General features: G+C 36.0%; 3 protein-coding genes across 5 annotated transcripts; 2 read left to right on the top strand and 1 right to left on the bottom strand.

The window, feature by feature from the left end:
• Positions 1-1,678: 1,678 nt before the first annotated feature.
• stard14 (START domain containing 14) lies at positions 1,679-8,865 on the top strand. 3 transcript variants are annotated; one of them, XM_051127589.1, is made up of 7 exons: positions 1,679-1,838; positions 2,154-2,341; positions 2,689-2,836; positions 3,105-3,208; positions 4,416-4,533; positions 4,621-4,673; positions 7,402-8,865. In XM_051127589.1, exons 1-7 carry the CDS (start codon positions 1,721-1,723, stop codon positions 7,606-7,608), a joined length of 936 nt encoding a protein of 311 aa, XP_050983546.1. In that variant the 5' UTR covers positions 1,679-1,720; the 3' UTR covers positions 7,609-8,865. The 3 variants fall into 3 exon arrangements, with proteins under 3 accessions (XP_050983546.1, XP_050983547.1, XP_050983548.1); XM_051127590.1 differs by lacking the exon at positions 1,679-1,838 and adding an exon at positions 1,839-1,987 and having other exon boundaries at positions 7,402-8,853; XM_051127591.1 differs by lacking the exon at positions 1,679-1,838 and adding an exon at positions 1,854-2,038 and having other exon boundaries at positions 7,402-8,854.
• Positions 8,866-10,062: 1,197 nt separating this feature from the next.
• Positions 10,063-12,626, bottom strand: pdzd11 (PDZ domain containing 11). Its single transcript, XM_051127596.1, has 6 exons — positions 12,489-12,626; positions 12,015-12,117; positions 11,791-11,931; positions 11,612-11,710; positions 11,477-11,537; positions 10,063-11,352 (listed from the first exon to the last, which is right to left on the bottom strand). Exons 1-6 carry the CDS (start codon positions 12,563-12,565, stop codon positions 11,318-11,320), a joined length of 516 nt encoding a protein of 171 aa, XP_050983553.1. The 5' UTR covers positions 12,566-12,626; the 3' UTR covers positions 10,063-11,317.
• A 3,122-nt stretch (positions 12,627-15,748) lies between these two features.
• LOC127176683 (uncharacterized) lies at positions 15,749-18,223 on the top strand. Its single transcript, XM_051128471.1, has 5 exons — positions 15,749-15,842; positions 16,032-16,166; positions 17,121-17,190; positions 17,284-17,383; positions 17,937-18,223. The coding sequence occupies exons 1-5, from the start codon at positions 15,749-15,751 to the stop codon at positions 18,195-18,197; spliced, it is 660 nt and encodes a 219-aa protein (XP_050984428.1). The 3' UTR covers positions 18,198-18,223.
• The last annotated feature ends 291 nt before the right edge of the window (positions 18,224-18,514 follow it).

Below are 18,514 nucleotides of genomic sequence, written 5' to 3'. Positions count from 1 at the left end.
TACACATATAGTAGTGGATAGTAACAATGGACTACATTGATATATTATGTAGTTAGATTACACAATCATTTTCCATCTTTTTCTCACAATGCGCAGGTAAGCCTATGGGCGAGATTTCCTGTTCACTGTTAGTTAAAATAACGAGAAGAAATATGCAAGCAGCAATTACCGGGGTTCAAGTGCTTTAAGGCATTTAAGCAAATATGGAAAAAATCATATTGTTTAGCAAGCATTTTTGCCACATACAGGTAATTTGCCATAGAAATGTGTGGGTTTTTTTTACGTTTATGACTGATTTTATAACTTTTATGAACTTCTGAGTTTTCTTTTAGGCTTTATAGGATTTTGAAAAAAAATTTTTTTTATAATTATTGGACTACAGAATCCAGAGAATTGTACTGCAATTTTTTTTTCCAGATCAAAGAAGTCCACTTCCAAAACAAAGATTCACATATAATGTACTCACCCCCTTGTCATTAAAGATGTTCATGTATTTCTTCAGTTGTAAAGAAATTATGTTTTTTGGGGAAAACACTGAAGTATTTTTCTCCATATAATGGATTGTTATGGTGCCCCGATTTTGAACTTCCAAAATGCAGTTTAAATGTGGCTTCAAACGATCCTAAATGAGGTTGTAAACGATCTCAGTCGAGGAAGAAGGGTCACATCTAGCGAAACAATTGGTTATTTACAATTTAAAATACAATTAAATACTTTTTAATCTCAAACGCTCGTCTTGCCTTGCTCTCGTTGAACTCTGTGTTCTGACTCAAGACAGTTAGGGTATGTCGAAAAACTCCAATCGTTTTTTTTGTTTCCCTTAACTTCAAAAATCATTTCAAAATCATCCTACATCGCTGCAGAAGCACAGACCCAGTTTTTGCAAAGTAAATGTGCAAAGAAGATCACACACCCTTAACCAAAAAAGGTAAAACAGCGATATAGGATGATTCTGAAGCTGAGGGAGAACATGAGATGGGAGTTTTTTGACATACCCTAACTGTCATGAACCTGAAAAAAACAGAGTTCAGGCAAAGTAAGGCAAAACGAGCGTTTAACATTAAAAAGTATATAAATTGTATTATTATTTATGAAAATAACAGATCGTTGCCCTAGATAAGACCCTTCTTTCTCGGCTGGGATCGTTTACAACCGCATTTGGGATCGTAAATTAATTTTTAATTGACTGATTGAGCCCCTATATTTTACATAGATCAATACATTGAGGCATTTTGCGTTATAAATATTGATACAAATATTAAAAATTGATTTTTGACTTTTTTTGAGTTTTTAAAATTGATTTTCAAACAAAATTTGATTAATTAAAATGATTAAATAAACGTTTATTCATAATAAATGTGTTTGTATGTATTTTGTATATATTTAAAAATACATAAAACATTAAAAATGTCTAATGCATATAAAAAAGAATACTATTGTGTATACTGCAGTATGCAAAAGGTTAATGGTTTAATGTTTTAAACGCTGTTTGGCTCGTTTATCAAAATAACGTTTTTTAATACATTTAATTAATATCTATTTAAACTCTTTAAGTTCTGTTTGGCCCACTATCCACAGAAACATTCATGAAATTTAGTTTCTTACTGATGACTCACTGCCCAAGCTGGTTGAATGTTGTTCCGGTGACTTGACGGGTTTCGGTCGGTGAACACAAGGCGGAGTTCGGAGCTGGTTTTAGTGGTTCCGTTATGAATTAATCATGCAAATAAGCGGAGAGACCACTGGCCCTACACCCGAATGGCCAATCAATACTGGCGTTCCGACACACCCAGTTTGTCCCAGCTTTTCAACAGTCTCACTCAAGAACATAAAATCCAGTGAGTATAAATGAGGATGCTGTCAGTGTGCTAAATCAGTGTGATTCAGTACTCATTGACTAGCTGCGCACCTTGCAGTGTTGTAATACACCTGTTCTACTTCCGGAAGTGGTGACGAGATTTTTTCCACAAGCAAGCGCTGACGCCAGGTGTGGAATTTGTCAGAAAAATCTTGTCGAGCTTGAAAAGTTGATCTCCGGGTATAATAGTTACACCTCATCCTTTGCGAGGAGAACAAAGATATTTAGTCTTGATAGCAGCAAACGGATCTTGCTTATTTCTCCCAGTGTTTTGATCGGTGAATCTCGGTTTCAGGCATGTCTCGCAGTTCGGGAATCATTCCAGATGAATTCATGTTTAATGAGTTCAAAAGACAATGCTTGTCCACGGAGAACTGGCTTAGTAAGTATGATAAAAATGACATGGAGGTCTGGGTCGAGGTGGCCCCTTTATCAGCTTCAACAAATAACAAAGGGAACTACTCCAAAGTGCACAAAATCAAGGTAAGATGTCTGCCTGCCCTGCATCTAACTTCTTATGTCGTGTGTATGATAATATTTATTTATGGTGCCTTTTAAAAATCTTAAACCAGTCGTTTTCAGATTTTTATGTATAACTTTTATTAGGTACATTAACATTACTACATCATAAAATGTTTAATGTGTCTTTGTTTAGAGGTTTATTTAATAGTAGTTATTAAAAAGTAAATGTGTGGGTGTGTTTATATATTATTTATTTTACACCTATTCTCTCTGGGACCCCCACACACTATTTCAGTTTAATTTACATGACGAGTCCTGTGTACTGCTGCCATAACAACACTAATGCAAATGTGTTGTTTCCGATGCAGTGTAGAATAAACATAAAGGATGTGTCGGCTGCCACCATGTATGATGTGCTTCACGACGGCGTGTACCGCAAGACATGGGATCCTACAATGCTTGAGAGTTTTGACATTGCTCGTCTGGCTCACAATGCTGATGTGGGCTACTATTCATGTGAGTCATGTAATCGGTTACATCTGTATCAGTTAGTGAGAGTTATTTATTGTCTTACAGTCATTCTTGTTGCTTTTGTTAGTCTCTGGTAGTTGACCTAACAGTGGTAGTAACAACAGTGCAATAAGAGCTGACAAAAGCTGTTTTTGTATGGATTTATAGTCAGTATTATTGTCAGCTTTGTTCCTCTTTTTCTGTTGCGGCTATTTATGGGCCTGCAGGTCATATAATGATAAATTAATATATATTTTTAATCCTTTATTCACAGGGATCTGCCCAAAACCATTGAAGAACAGAGATGTGGTGACCCTGCGCTCATGGCAGGCGTCTGAAAATGAATATGTGATCATTAACTTCTCAGTGAAACATCCGGTACGTCTTTTATTGACGTCTGTTATTACTTAAAAGGAACCACCTTTACTGAGACTTACTTCATCTAATATAACATGAATGATATCTCGCTTAAATATGTGGTAGAAACCCATAAATTTATTTTTTAAAAATCCACTTTGGACTACAGGGAACGCCATTATTTCAATGACGTCAAATGGTTGCACTCGGTAAGCTACTGGCTGTACCTGTTGCTATTTTTACCGGAACACAACTCTGGAAATAAAATACTGATACAGTGATCTTAAGCGTAAGCTTAAACCAAATGCTATACCATCGATTTTTCCCAAAATAAGTCTAAACGCCTGTGAAGTCCATGCGGAGTAACTCCTTCAGTGGCCACGGCATCATGACAAGCGCCCATATGTTTGCATCCTGCCAGGATGGCATCTAGCGTTTCTTGTCTCTGCCATTCGTAAGCTCTTTCAGTAGTTGTGGTCTACTAAAAGCATCAGGCGTCAGGGCTAAAGTGGAGAGAACAAAGACTTTTGCAAGTTTTATTCATTCACAGGCATCTTCCCATTCTTTTCTCCTCTTCTTATCGCTAGGAAAGTAGTGAAGACTTACATTGCTTCTCTTGTTGTCCTCCGACTGAAAATTACAACCAAAAGCTGCACAATGTGGCATCGTGTCAGTATTTTATTTTCAGAGTTGTGTACTCAGGTTTGTGTTATGGTAAAAATAGCAACAGGTAGTGCTAGTAGCCAGGGTTGCCAGGTTCTCGCAACAAAACCCACCCAATTGCTACTCAAAACTAGCCCAACTCCCTTCTTAAAAATCGCGTTTGGTGGGGAAAACTACACGTTTTTTGCATTAAAAAAAAATAAAAATGAAAAAAAATCGCATTCCAGGGGGTAAATATCATTTTTGGGGTCGCTTCAACCTGCGGACATGAAAAACAACCTGGGGCAACAGTGCTAAAGTAGGTAAAAGCGCAGACTTGGCAACACTGCTGGTAGCTCATTGAGTGCAACCATTTGACCTCATTAAAATAATGGCACCTCCCCATAGTCAAAAATCTGTATGAAACTATGTGGATTTGTTAAATAATATAAATCTTACATGGGTTTGCACTATATATTTCAGTAAGAGACATCATTTATGTTATATTAAGTCATGTAAGTCTCAATACCCAGGGTTCCCTTTAAAAAATTATACATCTTTTAATAAACTCTTGCTATCATTTTAGAAATTCCCCCCACGGAAGGATCTGGTAAGGGCCGTTTCCCTTATGACAGGTTACTTGATCAAACCAACGGGGCCAAACAGCTGCGTCTTCACGTATCTCTCACAAGCAGATCCCAGAGGTATGAACATATCGTTCACCCATCATTTATTTACATTGTAAGATTTTAATTTGTTGCCGTTCTGTAATTATTTTTTTAATCTTTCAGGTTCTCTTCCGAAGTGGGTCGTCAACAAAGCATCTCAGGTCCTGGCTCCAAAAGTAAGTAAACATATTTTGTCTCTTACTATTGTTTCTATAGATGTGCTCTTTGAGGATGCGAGTGTATGTTTAAGGCTTGTGAAATCACAATTGTTACCATGGTAACCTACTGGTAGATCTTGTACTGAAGACGCTCACGCAGCACTTGCTGTGCCAAAGTGAAACTTGTTTATCTTGTTCTGTCTGTGGGCTGCATGACTACAGTCATTCTTTTTGTATTTACGGTAGAGAGTGTCGCTTAGGCTCCTATTAAATACAAGTCTCTTTTCTTTATTAATCATCACGTGCTAATCACTGACAAAGCAAACAGCAAGCAGTGGCATTTTACACGTGTTAGAAACGCCTTGAATAGTTCTTCAGCCCTCATTGAGTGTTCAGATAACTTTTTTTTGTCTATGTCATAGTCTCGTGAATTATTACTGCATGTGACAGGGCTGTTTGCAGTGTTCACAGACAGTATCTCTGTCCAAAGGGCACTGATAATGTAGTCTATGTGTCACACTTGGTGTTTAGAAAGTATTATTGAACACTGAGATGTTTGTCTTTCCGATGAGCGCTGATTAGGTGTTAAAGCTATAGTTCAAACAAAAATGAAAATTCAGTCATTAATTAATCACCCTCATGTCGTTCCAAACCTGTAAGACTTTCATTCATCTTCTGAATACAAATTAAGATATTTTTGATTAAATCCGCTAGCTTTCTGACTCTGCATAGATAGCAACGCAACTGACACATTCAAGGCCCAGAAAACAGAGTTCGTACAAAGTGCTTAAAGTTCTTGAAGTACTTGAATTCGACTTTTTAAAATTTGAGGCCTGGAAAACCCTTAAAAATGGCAATATTCCTGAAGAGGTACTAAAAAAGTGCTTGAATTATTGAAAGACAGTGTATCTATTAAATAAATGATCTATAAAACATCTATAAAACAGATTAACTGAATCAACTGAGTGAGTCATTTACGCTGGAACCGCTCCAATTGATTCAAACTAATGCAAATGCAGATTAAACAGATTAAAAAAAAAAATTCAATATTGCTTGTAACGATTTTGAAAAGCACATAGTGATTGGTAAAACTGAGTTTTTCGAAACTCCTAATCAGTTAAACCATTGCGTTGCAAAATATCAGTGTTTCAAAACACTCCAATCAAATCACGTATAGAAAATCATTTGATTCAAATCGGGACTTCGGAACGTGGATTGCGAATCATTTTGATTCAGGCCGGAACTTCGAAGTGGGTTTACAAATCATTTGTTTCAGACTGAGACTTCGGTGCATGTTTGCGAATCATTTGATTCACTTCGGGGCTTTGAAGTGCGTATCATGAATCATTTGATTTAGATCAGAACTTCGGAGCAGGTTCACAAATCATTTGATTCAGTTCGAAACTTCAGTGCAGGTTTGCAAATCTTTTGATTCACTTCGGGACTTTGGAGCACGTACTGTGAATCGTTTGATTTAGATCAGAACTTCGGAGTGGGTTCGCAAATCATTTGATTCAGATCAAGACTTCGGTGCAGGTTTGCAACTCATTTGATTCAGATCGAGACTTTGGTGCAGGTTTGTGAGTCATTTGATTCAGTTCAGCACTTCATAGTGTGGATCGTTATTAATTTGTTTCAGATGAGGATTTTGGAGTGGTTTCAAATCTTTTTCAGATTTGTGTGTGTGTGTGTGTGTGTGTGTGTGTGTGTACTTGTTTTTGCTACATTGTGGGGACCAAATGTCCCCACAAGGATAGTAAAACCTGAAATTTTTGACATTGTGGGGACAATGGGGGCCTGTGGTCCCCACAATGTTAAAAAATGATTAAAAATAGTAAATGATGTTTATCTGAAAGTGTAACAATGCAAACATGTTTTCTGTGAGGGCTAGGTTTAGGGTTAGGGTTGGGTTAGGGGATAGACAATATTGTTTGGTCAGTATAAAATCTATAGAAGTCTATGGAAAGTCCCCACAATTCACAAACACAAACGTGTGTGTTTTTTTTTGTTTTTTTTTTGTTAAACTGGATAAAAACAAAAAGAAAAAAGGTATATGCAAATACAAATTCCTTAATTTTAATTTAAAAAGAGAAGACACTGTTTTCATTAATGAGATGACTGAAGTCCTTGAAAATCCAAAAAAAAAGTGCTTGAAAAGTCCTTGAAAGTATCTGTACGAAGAACCCTAAAAAAGGTAGTAAGGACATCATTAAAATAATCCATGTGACATCAGAGCTTCAACCCTAATTTTATGAAGCTACAAGAATATTTTTTTACGCACAAAGAAAACCAAAATGATGACTTTATTCAACAATTTCTTTAACGCACAGTCTTTCTCAAAAGAAATTTCAATAGAAAAGCATTAATTTGAAACTGATTTACCATGTTTTAGGTCTAAAAGGAGGATGATTTTATGTGTGGATTAAGTGGATTGTTTCTTGTCCAGTAATTCTACTGTATTAAAACAAAAAACAGACACCTTTATTTCAGAAGTCAGATTTATAGACATTTCACACTGTGTTACTTTGTACAGCCAAAAATTCAGAAGACCAGGACAGAAACTAGAAACGCAATGTATTTATAGCTAAGCTTGAGCAAAAAGACTTTGCAATTTGAGTCCCCACACAGCTTAAAAATGAAGCAAAACTGGATTCCATTTCATTGTCTGGGTTACACAAGAAGGAAAAAATGATCAAAGTTCAGTGATACTAGTGCCGCTCCCTCATTCCCCTCTGTCATTCCACAGGTCTTGAGAAGCGTACATAAAGCCGGTCAGAACTACCCTGCGTGGAAAGCGGCAAATTCTCCAGACCATAAGCCGTGGCTGTACCCCATCCAGAGTGAACTGCCCATGATGGATCCAGCAGAGCTGTCCATCCAGCGTGGAGACTCGCTCGAAAACGTGGATGAGAGCTCGACCAGGGATGCTCAAGAGAATGAGGATAGCAGCTAAAACGGCTCAAAAGCAGACAGTCTTTAACTCTGGACGGTATGACAGGGTCAGTCTAGTTACCTCTGCCCCTACTTCTAGCTTGCTGATGCCAACATTCCTTCTCATTCGCTCAGTGTTTACAGTCACAGATCTGCACATTACATTATCCACATCTGGGTTTTTTAGGGCATCGCATATGCAATGGTGCTAACTTGAACACGAGAAAATACTATGGAGTTGCTTTTTAATTAAATTCAAAATCTTTTGAAGGTGTTTCATTATTTTGAATGAGACTTTTTGCTTCTGTAATTTATTACTAAATGATTGTGATGAAGCAGCACCTATGTGCTTTTGAATAGGTTGTTTATTTCTTTACAAAATATAGTTAATCTTTGTTTTAAGTCTCCGTGGTAGGGAGAGGTTCCTCTGAATGTCATCCTTTTGTGTTTGTGTATTTATTTCTATGTGCCTTGCCTTTTCAAAAAGGTGTGTCTGTATTGGCGTGTGAAATGATTGACACCAAGCAACCATGGAAGAAAACCTGGCCTTGTAATATGACCAAAGCAGTCCGAGACACAAAGTGGTATTACCTCAAGATTTATTACTTGAAGTGGTATTAGTTCATTTGCCTGTAACAGGCAGAAGAAAACAGAAGGCAGAGGAATGTAATGATTGAGTTGTTCTGTACTTCTCGGTTATATATGTGCCCTTGAACATGAAAGAAAACGACATTCGCAATAACATGATACTGGTGGATCAAAGTTACCCATATTTTTGATGTTTTTTTCTTTCTGAGGCAGGATGGATATGTAAGTTTGTGTGTCTGATAACTTGAATTTTATGTATATGAAGTCCTAACTCACTGAAGGGTAATAAGGTTTTATACTTTTAAATAAATTTTAAATAAATTATGTTTAAAGTGCGTTTGGAAACCGCCCTTTTTTTTTTCTCCTAATAAGTGATGCATCTTTTTGTAGGTTTATTAATGGCACTACACAATACTAGTTTACATGATCATGGTCTAATACCCAGTATTTGCATATAAACAGCCATCTGCTCCACTGAGCTCCAGTAACACAGTAAAAGCTATGACTGAATTTTGTGTAATGGAATGACGTCATTTAGTAAATTGGTTCAATGTTAAAAGATTATTTTACCCAACAATGAAATTTTGCTGAAAATACTCACCCTCTGCACATCCAAGATGTAGATGTGTTTGTTTGCTCATCAGAACAAATTTAAAGAAATGTACACTACCAGTCAAAAGTTTTTGAACAGTAAGATTTTAGAATGATTTCTGAAGGATTATGTGACTGGAGTAATGATGCAAAAAATTCAGCATTAAAATCACAGGCATAAATTACATTTTAAAAACTATTAAAATAAAAAGCAAGTATTTTAAATGGTAAAAATATTTCAAAGTTGTAATGTTTTTGCTGTACTTTGGATCAAATAAATGCAGGCTTGGTGAGCAGAAAAGACTTCTTTATTAAAAGGCTTACTGTTTAAAAACTTTTGACTTGTATGGCAGTGAATGGGTGCCGTCAGAAAACATTAAAACATAATTTGTGAGTAACCAACATAACTCTAGTCCATCTATTAAAATTTAGTTAAAAGCTATGTTTGTAAGAAACAAATCCAGCATAAAGACATTTTTGGATCTTGATGTGAGAGGACAATGGAGGATGGACTTTTTGACTGGAGGAAGCACTACTTAAGATTAATGGATGTTTGCAATGGTTTGAAGTTAAAAAAATTTTAATAATAGATTTGTTTCTTACAAACAGGCAGCTTTTCACTTTACAATAATTGATCGACTGGAGCTGTGTGGACTATTGTAATGTTTTTATCAGCAGTTTAGACACTCAGTCTGACGGCACCCATTCACTCCATTGGTGAGCAAGTCATGTAATGTTAACTTAACCAAGTATGTTCTGATGACGAAACAAACTCATCAACATCTTGGATGCTTTGAGGGTGAGTCAATTTTAATTTTTGGGTGAACTGTTCTTTTAATAGCTTTAGTAATAATACTTAATATATTTAGTACATCTAGTTAGTAGTTAATACAGTTTTTTAACAAACCACACTACCTAACGTCATAAATGTAAGCGTAACAAGATCTGAGAATATAATATTCCCTTCCTGCATTTGCTCTCCCCACCTTATGCGCCTTTTATCATAAAGGTTTATTTTTAAAAATGAGCACGAAAAGTACTTTGCATGAGCATATTAATTTAATGACATTTAATTAGTCAGTAGCAATGTGTTTGTCAGCAGGACACCAATCATTAAACAATTAAATGCTTTGCTACAGAATACAAAACTGAAATGTAATCACAAAAAGACCTAGTTAATAAAATAATATGATATATTAAACATAATACCAGCTTCATTTAATAAATGCCTTTAAGTGAAGAAATAGCAGTGATTAATAGTAATTTTTTCATGATGTAACTGTTTATAGTCATCTCATTCAATAAATAACACATCTGCCATGTTTTCTGTTCATATGCATGACATATAGTTTAAGTCAAAAGTTTACATACACCTTGCTTATTCTAACAAAATAAGAGGGATCATACAAAATCCATGCTATTTTGACCTGAATAAGATATTTCACATGCTACATTTACATATAGTCCACATAGAAAATAATAGTTGAATGTATAAAAATGATCCCATGAATCCTTCATGTCCCACAAATTCTTTGGTTTTTCAGCATTTTTCTGTATTTGAACCCTTTCCAGCAATGACTATGATTTTGAGATCAATCTTTTCACATCAAAGACAAGTCATAGGGAGACTCATATGCAACTATTACAGAAGTTTCAAACACTCACTGATGCTCCAGAAGGAAAAACGATGTATTAAGAACTTTTTGAATTTGAGGGTACATTTAATAAACTTATTTTGTCTTCTGGGAAACATGCAAGTAGCTTCTGAAGGTCAGTACTAAATAAAAAAAATATGACATTTAAGCAAAATAAGAAAAATGTACACATCGTCATCCTGTTCAAAAGTTTTCACCCCCCAGCTTTTAACGCATTGTGTTTCCTTCCAGAGCATCAGTGAGCGTTTGAACCTTCTGTAATAGTTGCATATGAGTCCCTCAGTTGTCCTTAGTGTGAAAACATGGATCTCAAAATCACAGTCATTGTTGGAAAGGGTTCAAATACAAAAAATGCTGAAAAACCACAGAATTTGTGGATTTTTCCTGAATAACAAGTGTATGTAAACTTTTGAACTTTTGAGTCATTTTTATAAATTCAGCTATTATTTTGGACTATGTGTAAACATTTTTTTATGTGGAATATCTCATTCAGGTCAGTACTAAATAAAAAATAACATGCATTTTGTATGATCCCTCTTATTTTAGTAAAATAATTAACATTTTGAAGATTCTGCAAGGTGTATGTAAACTTTTGACTTCAACTGTATCTCACAGAATATGCTTATTTTCAGCAAGGAAAGGGAATGAAGAGAAAGGAAAAGTATCTAAAATGTCACCAGTTGCATTCAAAACTGGCACAGCTCAAAACCACCACTATGGTTGAAGAAGCTGTGAATCATCAGGCATGTCGTGAAGTGTTTGAAGATGATATCTTTGAGCAGTCTCTTAGTCAGAAAAAATAGTTAGTGGGAGGAAGATGATGCAGAGCAGCTGAATGTTTCGCTGACACACCAACGCCTCATCAACTGGTTCGGTCAGGAAAGTCAGCTCTGCCACCTAGTGTACAGTCCGCTCCTTCTGCCGCTGGTAGTCTGGAAAAACAGATGCACAACATTTATGTCAGGTACTCCAACTAGCTTTGCTTAACCGGGGTTTAAAAACACTTAATATCTCAATTATCAGATCATTCAAATAATGGATGAATATAACACTCACTGTAAGGAAAGTATCGAACCTTCATCAAAATCTCCCTTGCAGTCTTTAAAATCTCCACAGCCTAAAAGAGAAATCAAGATCACACCAATTCTGTTTAAAAGACGAGATATTTACATACAACATCTCAGATATTACCTTCGAATGCTCAATGTCTTGAAAGTCCACATCATTGACAGAAAGCACCTGATCGCCCTCTTGCAGTCCTGCCCTATGGGCATCCGAATCGGGTACCACCTGTCAAAAAATTTCAAGCAAGACCAGTCAATTCTATAACCAAAAGATAAACAAAGCAGCTTTCAGTTGTCAAAACTGACCTTTGAAATAAATATACCAAGCTGCGAGGCCTTTCCTCCACGGATATTAAAGCCTAGTTGTGCACCGGGGGGCTTTTTTAACACTATGGTGCGAGGTAGGAACTGTGTGAGCTCATTGTTGTAGTCAGGGTGATGTATTCTCTGATTATAAAAAAGGAAAGATGTAAATTAGATCAATATATGATTACAAAAGATGAGTTGAAAACGTAGTGTTCAGTAGTCACCTCCTGTTGAGGGATCCATGCAGGAGGGCTCTCATAGGAAGGAAGAAACACTACTGGCAGTTGATAATCATCATATGGGATCTTTTGGTCCATGTTTTTCAAGCTAGAGATGAGAAAAACAGCAGTGAAATGATGTCACTCGTCATCGATATGTGAAGTGTACGATTTCCTTTCTATTTCTAAACACTAAATTAAGTACTTAATTACATAAACTATGTACACACTGATGGATTTATATTCAAAGGGGTGTAAATACACTCTCTACGGTTCTCATTGTACAGTGAGTACAGGAGGCTAGCATGCTAACACTTAACAGTAAACACAAGATGCGCTGCACAATAAGACTTATAGGCATACAAATGACCAAAACGCTGAGCGAATACACTGACGAGACAAATATTCTCATATTAAAATAAAAGGCAAGCAATATAAGCCGCTTTTGCTCGACAGTGTTGTTTTTGTCTATCAACTTACCATGAACTCCTCGAACGAACCATTAGCCCCGCCCTCCTGCAGATCATGTGACCGGCACTTTTGTTTTTTCTTTCCATTTGCCTCAACAAAAAACTATGGGGAGTTAAAGAAAATATTGTTTCACGGATATTATCCAAAGACCTTTCAAATTCTGTAAGTGTGGTCTCTTGGTCACGTCTCTGATGGATGTCGTTCCTGTCCCGTTGCTCAATTTCCTGCGCATCCTAACATCATGAATATAAAAAATGAATGAAGAAAAATGTTAAGTAGCTTTTTGTATGTAAGACTTTAAGGTATGTGCCTAATCGGAAATTGGCTTTTAAAAATTAACCTACTTTGAAAAAAAGAGAGAAAGTCTGTCAACAAACTCTAAATTCCCCTGTTGTCTGCTAGTCTGGACTGTTTTAGTAGAAACTGAAGCGGTGGTTTCAGTTCATTAACTTATGCTGTAAATGTACTGATCTAAATCACCTCAGTTCAATCACCTGTCTTTTTACTGTCCTTACTCTACCTCTTCTTGGAAACACGAATGTCACATTTTAATAAAACAATTCATTAAGACATATACAATGTCTTGTTATACTTTAAGGTCCTTGCTTATTAGGCAAGGCAAGGCAAGGCAAGTTTATTTATATAGCACATTTCATACACAGAGGTAATTCAAAGTGCTTTACATAAAAGGAAGTAGAATAATCATAAAAACAATAATCACAAAAAAGGAAGTAGAGCAATCATAAAAACAATGATCACAACAATAAAACAAAAAATGTAAAAAACTGATTGATATAATGATTTAAAAATGATTTAAAAATTGATTTAAAATAAATTTAAGACAGTTAAAAACAGAAAATGATTATACATAATGCAGTCAGTTCGGGCGAAGCACAGTGCTCATTCAGTAAATGCACAGCTAAACAGATGAGTTTTGAGTCTAGATTTAAATGTAGCTAATGTTTTAGCACATTTGATCTCTTCTGGAAGCTGGTTCCAACTGCGGGCAGCATAATAGCTAAAAGCGGATTCCCCTTGTTTTGTGTGAACCCTTGGTATTTCTAACTGACTCGATCCTAATGATCTGAGTGGTCTGTTAGGTTTATATTCAGTGAGCATATCTGCAATGTATTTAGGTCCTAGGCCATTGAGTGATTTATAAATGAGTAAAAGTACTTTAAAATCAAGCCAGTGTAGGGACCTGAGGACTGGTGTGATATGCTCAGATTTTCTGGTTCTAGTCAGAATCCTGGCAGCAGCGTTCTGGACGAGCTGCAGCTGTCTAATGGTTTTCTTTGGAAGGCCAGTGAGGAGACCATTACAATAATCCACCCTGCTTGTGATAAAGGCATGAACAAGTTTTTCCGAGTCTTGACTGGAAACAAAACATCTAATTCTTGCAATGTTTTTGAGATGATAGTATGCTGATTTAGTTACTGCTTTGACATGACTACTGAAACTAAGGTCTGACTCCAGAATCACACCAAGATTCCTGACTTGGTTTTTAGTTGTTTGACCCCTAGCAACAAGGTATGCATTCACCTTAAGAACTTCCTCTTTGCTTCCGAATGCAATGACTTCAGTTTTCTCCTTGTTTAACTGAAGGAAGTTCTGGCACATCCAACTGTTAATTTCATCAACGCATTGGCAGAGGGAATCAATGGGGCTGTAGTCATTTGGCGATTAAGGCTAGGTAAATCTGGGTATCATCAGCATAGCTGTGATAGGCAATTTGGTTCTTTCTCATTATTTGACTTAATGGGAGCGTATACAGGCTAAACAAGAGCGGCGCTAGAATTGAGCCTTGAGGGACTCCGCATGTCATGGACGTCCACTTAGACTTATGCTCTCCTATACTCACATAATAACCTCTCCCTTCTAAGTATGACCTCAACCAACTGAGAGCCATCCCAGAAAGACCGACCCAGTTTTCCAGTCTCTCTAGAAGAATGTTATGATCAACAGTGTCAAACGCAGCACTAAGATCTAGTAGTACCAGCACTGATATTTTGCAAGAATCAGAATTTAAGCGAATATCATTTATTATCTTAACGAGCGCTGTCTCTGTACTGTGATGCAGTCGGAAACCAGACTGAAAATTGTCGTTTAAGTAGTTGTTTAACTGATTGAAAACTACCTTTTCAATAATCTTGCCTATAAAAGGAAGATTAGATATTGGTCTATAGTTGCTCAAAATGGTGTTATCAAGATTGCTCTTTTTCAGAAGGGGCTTAACAACTGCAGTTTTCAGGGAGTTTGGAAAAGTGAGGAAAGCAGCATGTGTTATAGAGTTGAAATTAATGGAGTTAAATCTTTTGAGCTGAGTTGATTTCAACACTCAAAGTGTTATTTTAACACATTTCAATCACATTAAAATCGTGCAAAAATTGTAGAGTTGTTGGAGTTAAATTTCACGGAGTTGATCATCAGTTTTAACAATCTAACGTGCTCGGCGAGAGTTGATCATGTTAGATTATGTTAATTATGCTCCGCCCACGCATTTCAGTTGCAGTCGGAGAAATCGCCGCCATTAACCTGATGTTGTAATGGTAAGTGAAATTAAATCAAATTTACTTAAACATTTTTGACTGATGCTATGTATTTAACAGCTGCATGTAGTCTACAATATTATTTAGTACGGAGCCCTGCACAAGAAATGTGGACAAATGTAACGTAATATACTTAAATCAAAACGACGAAACGAATTAGGCTAGCACAGCGTGGCCACGATTTACTAAAAGGAAGAAACAAGGTTAAGAACGTTAACTTTGTGGTATCTTCTCACAGTTCATACATTTATATTAAAACGATACATCAATTGTTAACATATATTTAATGTATAACGTTAGATATAGGCCTATGTAAATCGTGGCCACATCTTTCTCATTTTGACTTGACCAAGGGGTCAAATTAACACAAACGTAGCCGTGACTTAATGTATTGCTTAACTTAAAATGATGCAACGAATTATTAAAACGAATCAGAATATTCTTTACAAAGCCTTTTTAATGCAAGGACAGAATAGCGGTGTCATTTGTCGTTAAGTGATTAATGTTAGCTAGCTATAGCTACTGCAACCATCTGTAACTTTACAAGCGTAAAGCGATAATATATCAAAGGCTTGTTTTTAAAAAAATAGTGTGTGGTTAAATAATTTATAATAATAAATAATAACATTTTATATATATATATGGATATATACATTGGCTCTGCGATGTGATTATTGCACCGATTTGATTTGTCAAACGTCTTTGCATGTCTCAATTAAGATGCTGGTCCAGGTTAAGTACGGCGAACAACAAAAATATGTGAAACTTGATTCTACTGAAGGGCAGTTTGACTTTCTACAGTTTCATCTAAAAGGTTTGTTTTATTTCACGTGATTAAAATGATTAAAAATATGATAAAAGATTATCTAATTTATCTTTCTAGTTATCAGAGCCTGATTTGGGATACACTGCAATTATTTTCTTAAAATGAGCCATATTTAAAGTCTGCTTATTTCAGAATGATTTAAAAAGCATATTAAGTTTTATCCTCTCATCTTTTCAGTCATCGAGAGATTTTGCTTGCCACCAGATGCAAAAGTTATATACAAGGATGCAACAGGGACCGAAGTTGATGCAGAAATATTCAGTGACCTCATTGGTCAAGGCAATGTGGTGCTGAAAGTTTTCACAAATGATGGTGAGTTTTATTGAATTTAAAAAGGGGTATTAATAAAGAATTATCAACTAACAGCACTAACAATATGATAAATGAGCAATTTCATGTTTCTGATACTTGTGCTGGTCTACAAAATATTTTTAATATATTTATAATATGTTATTATCTGATTCTTTAGAATTTTCAGACTCATTTTCTTCTGAGTTGTCTGACTCGAGCAGCGGCTCAAGTGCATCAACTGTAATCATAGATGAGGTCCCTAACAAGAGACAAAGAACTGAGGAAGCATATTCACTATCTGCTAAACAGGTGCTTGAGTCTCTAGAGGAGAGTTCACCCATAATGAAAATTCTGTCATTTATAACTGCCCTTGTGTTATTCCATATCCAGAAGATTTTTGTTCAACTTGAGAACACAAATGAAGATATTTGTAATAAAATCAGAGAGCTTTCTGTACCTCCATTAACAAACTAAGCAGCTATCACTTTCAAAGTCCAGAAAGTTAGTAAAGGCATAAAGTAATTAATGTGACTCCAGTTGTTTAATCTCAATTTAATGAAGCGAAGTGAGCAGTAAAATATTACTGTCCAATGTGTGTTCACGAGAGCACCTCAACACGTGTTATGTTGTTGTGAGAGTTGTTTACATGAATGTGTATTGGAGATTAATATTTTGTAAATATAGTGTTACATTATAGTAAACTATGTTTTTGTGCAAACAAAGCACTCATGTCACTTCATAAAATGTAGGTTAAACAACTGGAGTCACATTAGTTGTTTTAATTATGTTTTTACTAACTTTCTGGACTTTGAAAGTGGTAGTTACTTTGGTTGTCAAGTAAAAGTCCAGAAAGCTCTTAGATTTCATTTAAAATATTAATTTGTGTTCTGAATAAGAATTTTTTATTAGTTGGTTGAAGATGTGCTGAAAATCAAGTCTGGTTGTGAAGCAGTGCTTCAGGAGTATCAACCACAGAAACCCTGACTGATTCCACAAGAAGACAAATGATTAACATACTGGTGGCTCATATGATTGAAAATCATGGGTAATTGTTTTGCATGTTGTTGTTGTGTTTTTTTCTTAATAACTGCATGGCCATTGTGGAAATTAAGATTACTAATTTGATATCTTCTCTTAGGCAACTCCCTACTAAAGTAATCAGAGAACAGTATGCTCTTGGCATAGTGATGCTGTTCCCTTCCCTCAGAGATCCATATTCCAAGAAAGGCTACGTAATAGTCTTTGTTACTTCGTACTTTAATATCATACTTGTAATGTTAAGACACAGGCAGCTTCTATGTCATTGAAATTTCATTCGTTGAGATTTTGGCCTGAATATGACAAAGGACTAAAAAAAATGTCTATTTTAGGAGCACTTCTATGATGCTGCAAGCAACACTGGATACATCGCATGGCGTTTGAAAACAGTCCACAGGAAAATTCGTAGAGGATCTGTGCCACCAGACAGCCCTCTTGATGGTTTACCAGGAGGTCCAAAATGTCAAAGGCCTACTAATTTGGAAGGCCAGCTTGATGGGGATGCTTGCAGAGAAGCCATGTCTTTGCTCAACCATACCACAGACAAGTCCGTCATTTTCCAGAAAATGAGAGAGACCTTTCAGCATTGACAGAAGCTTGTTAAAGATCCAGGCTCTAGTGTTCATATCCTCTCCACCTTTCCGAGATTCCTGGATACAAAAGGACTGGTAAGTTTGGAGTAATATGTTTTCAATGGCGTACAATTTGTAAGTGTTGTTCAGAGTTATAATATCTTCTTTCTTTTAGGTGGAGCAAGATTTTACTCTCCTGTTTGATGAAGAGACATCTTCCCGGCTGCTTCAAAAGTGGGACACATTCTTCAGGCCAAATGTCATAAAAGAGGCCAAGCGCCTTACGTCAACAGCAGAGTTGAGCCAGTTGTTGCTGTCAGCAGAAAGACCACAAGGAAGTGATCTTGACGAGACAAGAAGTAAGTTGGGTTTGATTTACTTGTTTTTAAGCATTTGGTATATTTGCAGTTACATTTGCTTCAGGTATTGTTTTGATGACTGACACATTAAAATGACCAAACATCACAACCTACAGTGATGGGCAAAATTATTAGAACACTACTATTTTCACTAGCTAAAAATGGTTTTAAGTCAGTTATTTCAATCTTTTGCTCTAGTGTGTCAGTAGGAAATATTAGTTTACATTTCCAAACATTAATTTTGCAATTAATTGTAATAATCCAGTGAGATTTTTGTCTGCAAACAGCCAGTGCCCAACACACAGAGATCTGCTCTGATCATCATCCAGTCTGTCTGGAATGACATGAAGAAACAGAGCAAACTGAGACAGACTAAACCCAGAAGAACTGTGGCAATGTC

The sequence above is a fragment of the Labeo rohita genome, chromosome 14 (assembly GCF_022985175.1).
Source record: "Labeo rohita strain BAU-BD-2019 chromosome 14, IGBB_LRoh.1.0, whole genome shotgun sequence".
Taxonomy (NCBI): Eukaryota; Metazoa; Chordata; class Actinopteri; order Cypriniformes; family Cyprinidae; genus Labeo; species Labeo rohita.
This window is presented reverse-complemented; position numbering and strand designations above follow the sequence as displayed.